The sequence below is a fragment of the Equus asinus genome, chromosome 3 (genome assembly GCF_041296235.1).
Source record: "Equus asinus isolate D_3611 breed Donkey chromosome 3, EquAss-T2T_v2, whole genome shotgun sequence".
NCBI lineage: Eukaryota > Metazoa > Chordata > Mammalia > Perissodactyla > Equidae > Equus > Equus asinus.
The window spans coordinates 41,518,902-41,527,440 of NC_091792.1; the positions used below are offsets into that span (position 1 = coordinate 41,518,902).

Below are 8,539 nucleotides of genomic sequence, written 5' to 3' on the forward strand. Positions count from 1 at the left end.
TAATTTACAGGAAATGTGGTACACATCTCTGTTAGGAATGTCCTAATTTCCCATCATATTGTCCAATTAAATGAATTGAAGAACTTTGGTGTTTCTTAATTCCGCCAACAGAGAATAGCTGTATGACAGGTAAATAAGTCTTGCTGGGAAGATGTTGCTTAAGAGATAAAATGGTTCAGCCAACAAGTGAACCAAAAAATTAAATATTAACTAAGGAAGATAACCATTTCTAAAGTCATACTTAACGGAGGATTCAGGTATATAAGGGTTGGAGTTCTCTCAGTTAAGTCTACGAGCAAAGGATGGTTTCTTGGAACTTCCAAAAATTTAAAACCATGAAACTTCTATTTCTGTTACTACTGTGTGTTTCTGTAGTTAGGTCCCAAGCTCTTGACTATGATCATGAGGTGACTTTTTAAAAATTATTATATTATTACTAATATTATTAATATAAAATAAAACAATTGTAATCATATGTTAATGTTTATTTTAATGAAAGTAACACTGATTTGAGTTATGAAATTGAATTGTTAATTTCAGGGACCCATTTTATTTAAAGAATGTTAAATAGTATTTCTTTTATGAAAACAAAATAATAATTTCTTGTTTTCTGGTTTATCACCTTTATTTTCCCAGGAAGAAGATGGGAGAACTAAGGTAAGATAAATTTTTCTCACTTGTTGTTATACTGAGTACTATGATTTTCATTTAGTTCTAGAAATATGTTATTACAATTATGTGGACAAAAATCTGAAAATTTTGCACACTATAAAGTAATATAAAAGCAATATTTAAAAGAAAAAAGCTGTGCTAGATAGGTGACTCTTTGATGAAAGAGGGTAATGTATAGCTCCTGAAATTACTATTTATTAATGAAAATTATCAATGGAATCTAAGAGCAGAGTAGACCAAGTGCAGTGATAAAAAATGAAAAATTGTTTTTTTCAAATTAGAAAACTTAAATTGTAGGTAGTATTTATTATTAATGGTTATGAAGCAAATAGTTCAGTTTAATTTACTCATTTGTAGAACAGTTTTTCCTCAAGTACTGTGTTTGCTGATTTATTCCTTGGGTTTGAAAATATCAAAAATACAGAAGTGCATTTAGGGAAATGAAGATTTAAAGAACTTTAATTTTATTATGAAATGAATTGTGATCAAATTTCTGGTATATAATATAGTATCATCATACTAGAAATAGAAGTACACAATAATGCTTAAATGAAGTGATTCATTTTGGATCCTTTATTGAATTTGAGGGGAACCTAATTGTTCTAACTATCAAACTACACATATAAAAGGACAGTTGTCTGGTTAATTGCATTAAGTAAGAAAAATTTAAAGAATGTGTAAGAGTAAACTTTTGTAGATACTTGGCTAAGCACTTGTACATTCCTGCTCACCAAGCAATCCTTACAGAGACAGCGTACTGGTTTAGGCTTCAAAAGGGATTCCCTAGTTTTAGTTATTTCGAAAAGTGGTCTTCATAAACCTAAATACACATATAATTTCTTTTAACAGTTTTTATTCCCTTTTTTCTAGTAAAGCTAGACCGTCATGCTACCTCTCTAATGGGACTCTGAAATAAACAGAAAATATTTTTCTTAGGTTGTCCTTTGATTTGTAATAAATAGGTGGATCACATTTCATAAAATAAAATTCCTGTTAGAACAGGTCAGCTTTGACTGGGACCACATCTTCAACATGAAATATGTATATTTCCCTGGAATCTTTACATGTTATTATTTTTATTGCAATCACACATAACAGATACTATAGTTTAAGTTCAACGATTAAGCAGGGGAATCTGGAACTAAACTGCCTGGGGTTGAAGTCTAGCCTCTTCCCACTAAATGTTACATATTATGATAACTTAAGGAATAAATGACAGTAAAATCCAAATAGAGTCACTCCAGGACTTCTAGGCTCACAAAACAGCTAGAGAGCTTAGTCTCTGCTTCAAATTTAGTCATTTTATTTTGTAACTAAGCCCCAAAGGTGTAATTAGTGACAAAGACCATATGATAATGCAATTAATCCAAGCTGATACTTTTATATTGCATTGCATATTTTTCATTTCATTATCTTTTAATGCAATCTTTTTTAAGTTAGCAAATAATGTTCATCTTAATGCACATACCTTGAGAATTATTTTAAATGTGAGAAAATCAGGGTGCTTGATAAAGAAATCATGTGGGAAATTTCATGAAAATGGTTTAACAAATGATTTTGTTGACAAAAGATTAAGATTGGAGTAGTGGTGAAACCTCCTAAACAGCCATCCCTGGTGGTGCGGTGGTGAAATTCAGTGCTCTCACCACCACGGCCTGTGTTCTCATTCTGGTCAGGAAACTATACCACCCATCTGTTGGTTGACATACTGTAGCAGCTGCGTGTTGCCGTGATGCTGATTCAAATACCAGCAGCGTGGTAGATAGGTTTCAGCAGAGCTTCCCTACTTTCCAAAAAATTGGCTATGAGAACCCTATGAAATGTAGACAGGGTTGCTAGGAGTTGGAATCAATTCAACAGCACTGACAACAAAAGCCTCTTAAATGATAGTATCTGTTATAAGTTTTTGTGACAAAAATAATGAGTATTTATTATGTGCCAGGTAGTCTTCTGAGAGTGTCTGATGCAACGGCATTTAATCCTCACAGTCATCTTCTAGTGCAGAGTACTACTTTACTCCTCTTCAAACATGTTAGGGTCAAAGGTTGTCCTATTACAAATCAATCCTAAGTCAATGTTACTTTTAATAAATCTGTATTGCCTCTTAAATATTATTATATAGTAGTTAGCCAAATTAATCACCAATTTGTAAAAATTGAAAGTTGGGAAATAATTAATAATTACCGGAATTTAGTTATTCAAGTGGTTTGAGAATATTTATTCTTCCTGACAGTATAGATTCCTTAATATATTGGGTGTTCCAATGTGTAAGTTTCAGGAATCTGAGGTCTTTATGATTCATAATCTGATGCAGCTTTATTTTAGAGCCTCTTTTAACAAACTACCTCAGGTACAATAGCTTTTTGTGCAATTTTTCTTTCTATTGTTGCTGAAGAGACCTAAGCAACCTATTGATTTATGAATAACAACTAGCCGGTTGAAGGACTTTAAGCAAATTCATGAGTCATGTAATAAAAGAAATTATAAAATGAGGGTGTTGGAATACTTACATGTCAAATCTTCTATAACACTCTACATTTTATTTCTGCCTGATTCCTTGAAGGTCACCTTTGATGCCCGGAGTCATCGACCCCTTGACAAGAAGAGGGAAGAGCCTCTCAGCCTGAAACCTGCCCCACCTCCCATCAGTGGACCTGGCTATCGGCCTCGTCCAGCCAAAGTAGCAGCCAACAAAAAGAAAGTGGAAAGAAAAGCCCCTGATGCTGGAGGCTGTGTTCATGCTGACCCAGACCTGGTAGGTGCACTGGCGTTTCTTGCAGGAGGGGATCTCCCATGCAGAGAAAGCCTGTATTCATGGTGACTTCCTAATGGTATATTGACATTGCCATCATTGTTACTTTGTTTAATTTGGAAACAAAATACAAAACATAAACTTATTGGGTCTTTGGTTAAGGGTTCCTTTCTAGTTTCCTTTGGTTTGGGCCCAAGCTTACAAATGACTACACGTAAGTGTTGCCTTTATCTTTGTATTTTGTTCAGGTGGTAAAATTTTCATAGCCTAATTATGTTTACTGTGTGGTAAGGACTATTTTTAATCTTCAAGGAATATAATGATGACTCTTGAATTTCTGCTCTTACATAAATAAAATCAAATTACAAGCTTTTACATTGGCTAATGATACGGTTGGATTTTCGCTTTGTATTCTTTTCACAAATGTCCATAACCCACATCCTTCATTTCATGGCTGCTATTTTCTTTGTTTTCAGGGAGTGTTGTGTCCTACAGGATGTCAGTTGCAAGATACTTTGGTAAAACAGGAAAGATCAGTCAGAAACAGTGTAAATGAGTTAAGTCATAATGTGGAGTCTATTTCCCAGAGCTCTTCTAGCAACTTTCAGTATATAACTGCGCTAAAAGAGATGTGGAAAAAGAGGGAGAAGCAATTAAAAGGTAGATATCTTTGTGTTTTCTATTTAACTCATAAAACTTGGAACTTATAGACTGCATGGGAATGTATGATTATGAGAAGACTGGCATTTCTAGATTAGCCTAAGTAGCATCCATGCTGCTTTCAGGGTGAGCCTGACTATCCTTAGGTCCTCACGCAGGTACCTTCACTTGCAACTTATCAGATAAGTACTATCAACTCTTATTCCCAGTCTGGCATCACCAAGGATGATTTTCTATGAAAAATTTCACTGTGATTTATTTTTAGTCTATAAGAAACTTGTCTTGTAGCTTAGAAGACAATATTCACAGAGTAAAAATTTAGCATTTATAGATTTAACCTTTGAGAATTTGAATATCAGAATAGCCATGATATATTCAATTGTATTTGCAGTGAATGATACCTAACCTTTGAATCTTGAGATCTGAATGTGAAGTGTTATTGGCTTGGTGGTTAGGAATCAGCTAGTGAGTGAGCCTGGCATAGGCATCTCAGTGAGCAGCACACCCAACAATTTTCAAAGGAATTGAAAAATGAACATTTTTCATTGAACATTTCATTCATTGAACAATTAATTCATTCATTCATCCATTTCATTGAACATTTTTCAAAGGAATCATCACATCTTTCTTGTAAATTTCAAAGCTCTGCTGTACTTACGTGGGATGGATAAGTAAAGCAAATGTATCCACTCCACAAGATGTTAAACTTCTAAGATAGAAGGCCTAAATACTGCTTTCTCCTCTTTTCCTCACCAAAGAAATAAACAACCTATTGTATTTATTATTGGGCATAATTTTTAGCTTACAACTAAGGTAAATTACTAGTATATTAGCTAGACTATCTGTTAATTTATATATGCCATGGCCAAATAATTTCACTTAAGTAGAACTGTATATCATGACTGCCTGATGGTAGCTCAGTGTCTATTAGTTTATTCTCAGGAAATCAAAATAATAATTGTATAGTTGAATATATTGAGAATTTTTTATCCAGAGAAAATGCTAACTATTCCTACATAATTTTACTTTCCCAGATAATGAAAATGTAGTAGGTGAATACTCCTCAGAGCTGGAAAAGCACCAACTGTATATAGATGAGACTGTGAATAGTAACGTCCCAACTAACATTCGTGTGCTCCGTTCAATCCTGGAAAACTTGAGAAGCAAAATACAAAAATTAGAATCTGATGTCTCAGCGCAGATGGAATACTGCCGCAACCCATGCACTGTCAGTTGCAATATTCCTGTAGTGTCTGGCAGAGGTAACTAGTTAAACATATTTCTATAGGGTTCCAGAAGAACTCACACTCTCCAAAAATAAAAGAAGTAAATAAAGTCTGGTGGATTTTCCCTAACAGACCGTAATGACGTTACAGCACATCATGAAGTTATTTCTGGCATGCTGTGTTCTGACTTAGCCTAATGCATTTGCCAGTTTTTGATGCATGATGTAGTGTAATGATGGTGGTAGTCCCACCTGTTTAATATACACACACTTGCTTGAATAGATGGTAGAACCATGGATAGATGTAAGAGTTTCTCCATCCTATGTGGTTTGCAGTTTTTGGGTATCCCAGGACACAAAAGGTGGTGAAGGACTTTTTTCATCCCTTTGGCAGATAGAAGTCCTCAAAACTAAGTGCGATTTTCAGAAAAACAAGATTCAATTTCTATAGTAGATTCTCAAATGTCTAAAATAAAACATTTCTCAGTAACTTATGCAATCAGTTATCTTATAAAATTAGTAACTAAAGACTGAGTAATTGTCTTGTAGGTCCCTGACTATAATATATTATCTTATGGTTGCAGAATGTGAGGAGGTTATCAGGAATGGAGGTGAAACATCTGAAATGTATCTCATTCAGCCTGACCGTTCTGCCAAACCATATAGAGTATACTGTGATATGACCACAGAGAGTGGAGGTAAGTATTTTAATAGTTGTCGAGCAATTATTCTGTAATTATTTTGATACCATAAAATGCCAGAAGATAAAATCTAGCTTTAGGAAAACTAACAATGAGCCATTTGATTTTGAATGTAATCTGATATTTTGAAAGTTATAAAATTTCTACAATTCACAATTTGCAGTAAGATAAAGCGCTTGCCGTTTCCAAAGATTTTAAGAGTTTTCCTCTCATATTTGTTTCCTTATTAGATCTATTTTGGAGCACTAAATATAGGCATGGATAAAATAATTAAGTGGACAAGGAATCCAGACATTATCCTCAAGTGCCATTATTTGTTGTTGGTTAATATGTGCTGTTTTTGTTTCTTTTAACCAAAGGATGGACGGTAATTCAGAACCGCCAGGATGGTAGTGTTGACTTTGGCAGGAAATGGGATCCATACAAACAAGGATTTGGAAATATTGCAACCAATGCAGATGGGAAAAAATACTGTGGCCTACCAGGTAAAAACTGGGAGTACAAAATAAAATCATTCTATTTAAAATGGGGTTTTTTTTTTCCCCATTTAAAGAAGATAGTGGTGGGAGTCTGTTTTTACAACTTTTAGGAGGTTAAGAAGAGTTTACAAAAAGAATCTGAAAGCTAAAGATAAGCAAAGAAGGGCAGTTTTTAGTTTCCAAAGGTTTTATTTTTGGTGAGATTTTATTTTATTTTTTCCGTTAGGTGAGTATTGGCTTGGAAATGATAAAATTAGCCAACTTACAATGATGGGACCCACAGTACTTTTGATTGAAATGGAGGACTGGAGAGGAGATAAGGTGAAGGCACTCTACGAAGGATTCACTGTAAAGGGTGAGGGCGACAAATACCAACTCTCAGTGGGCAAATATAAGGGAACAGCTGGCAATGCCCTCGTGGACGGAGCTTCTCAACTGGTGGGAGAAAACAGAACCATGACCATTCACAACGGCATGTACTTCAGCACATACGACAGAGACAATGACGGCTGGTATGTGTTGTGTTCTTCACTCCTGCTTCAAAAGTCACTACTAATATTGTTCCTTGGAATCAGTAATGATAGCTAATGTTATTAACAACTGTCATTTCTTGGGTACTTACTGTGTGTGAGCCAGAGTACTAAGCTCCTTTTGTATCACTCTAGAGCATTTCAACTATAAAGTTGCCATTATTATTCTCATTTTACGGATGAAGTTTAGAGAGATTAAGTAACTTATCCAAAGTCATACAACTACAAAAGATAGAACTGGGAGTACAGCACAGTTACTTTCTGAGTAGTGAGTGTTTAGATGAATTTCTCTATCTCTATATTCTAATGTGTATATTGAAACCTTCATTTTTCTTTCTGGGGTTCTCTAATACTAAGGTATCTGAAAGCTATCATTTCAGTATAAAGTCACTAATATAGATGAATTTGCCACTTAGGCCCAGTTCTCTCCCTTTCTTCCTATAAGGCAGAGAAGGCTTTGGTGTATTATAGTGACTTTACTTATAGAACCAGAGGGAAGGAGTACTGGACACAGCACTCCTCTATGGGTACTTTGCAAAGAATTAACTTGACAGCACTGCAGTTCTAATAACCCCAAACACCTTTCCTTTCAGGACAACTACAGATCCCAGAAAGCAGTGTTCTAAAGAGGATGGTGGTGGATGGTGGTATAATAGATGCCATGCAGCCAATCCAAACGGCAGATACTACTGGGGTGGGCAGTACAGCTGGGACATGGCAAAACATGGCACGGATGATGGAGTGGTATGGATGAACTGGAAGGGGTCCTGGTACTCCATGAAGAAAATTTCTATGAAGATCAGGCCCTATTTCCCACAGCAATAGTCCCCAAAACACAGATTTTTATTCTTCTATATGTAACAACATTTTTATATATTATGTCATTGGAATTTTCTTTCTCACATTCTATCCGTCTAAAACTATCAAAAGGTTGCGAGTGTGACTTTTTGGAAAAAGTATTTAGGATAAATGACATTAAAAATAGCATGTGATTTTCTTTTGTATTCTTCATTTATGTTGCCCACCAAGAAGTAACTAAAATGATAATTGTGGACAGTCAGTGTTCGTAATTTCAATTGCAGTTGATTGTGAAAAGTTTTAAATTAGGAAGAGGAATTTTCCCTCCTTGTAGGAAAACTGTGAGGCAAACTAAAAACTTATAAAACTTATGTTTAAAAGTCCACTTTTAAAACTCTATTTATGTACAATGTGTAACAGAGAACTTTCAAAAAGATTTATTAATTAAAGCAGTCTCACAATAAATTAATGTTTTCTTATTTTGTAATCCACATGGACAATGGGTTAGACTTTGAAGTTGTAAGGAAAGAGAAGCATTTACAACCCTAAGTAGCTAATAAACTGGCACCGAACATTCGAAGATTCAAACTGTCGCTCTGCACCATAGACAAACCACTACTCTGACACTTCACTAGACTTTGGGATCAGAGATTCCCTGGAGAACAAATCTTTACCATTTGCTTTTTGAAGGAAATAATGAGATAGGAAGCAGCAGTCACCTA

General features: G+C 34.8%; 1 protein-coding gene across 1 annotated transcript; it reads left to right on the top strand.

Moving 5' to 3' along the window:
• Positions 1-258: 258 nt before the first annotated feature.
• FGB (fibrinogen beta chain) lies at positions 259-8,282 on the top strand. Its single transcript, XM_014843873.3, has 9 exons — positions 259-407; positions 637-657; positions 3,236-3,427; positions 3,901-4,084; positions 5,119-5,346; positions 5,894-6,007; positions 6,370-6,495; positions 6,716-7,001; positions 7,613-8,282. The coding sequence occupies exons 1-9, from the start codon at positions 303-305 to the stop codon at positions 7,842-7,844; spliced, it is 1,488 nt and encodes a 495-aa protein (XP_014699359.1). The 5' UTR covers positions 259-302; the 3' UTR covers positions 7,845-8,282.
• The last annotated feature ends 257 nt before the right edge of the window (positions 8,283-8,539 follow it).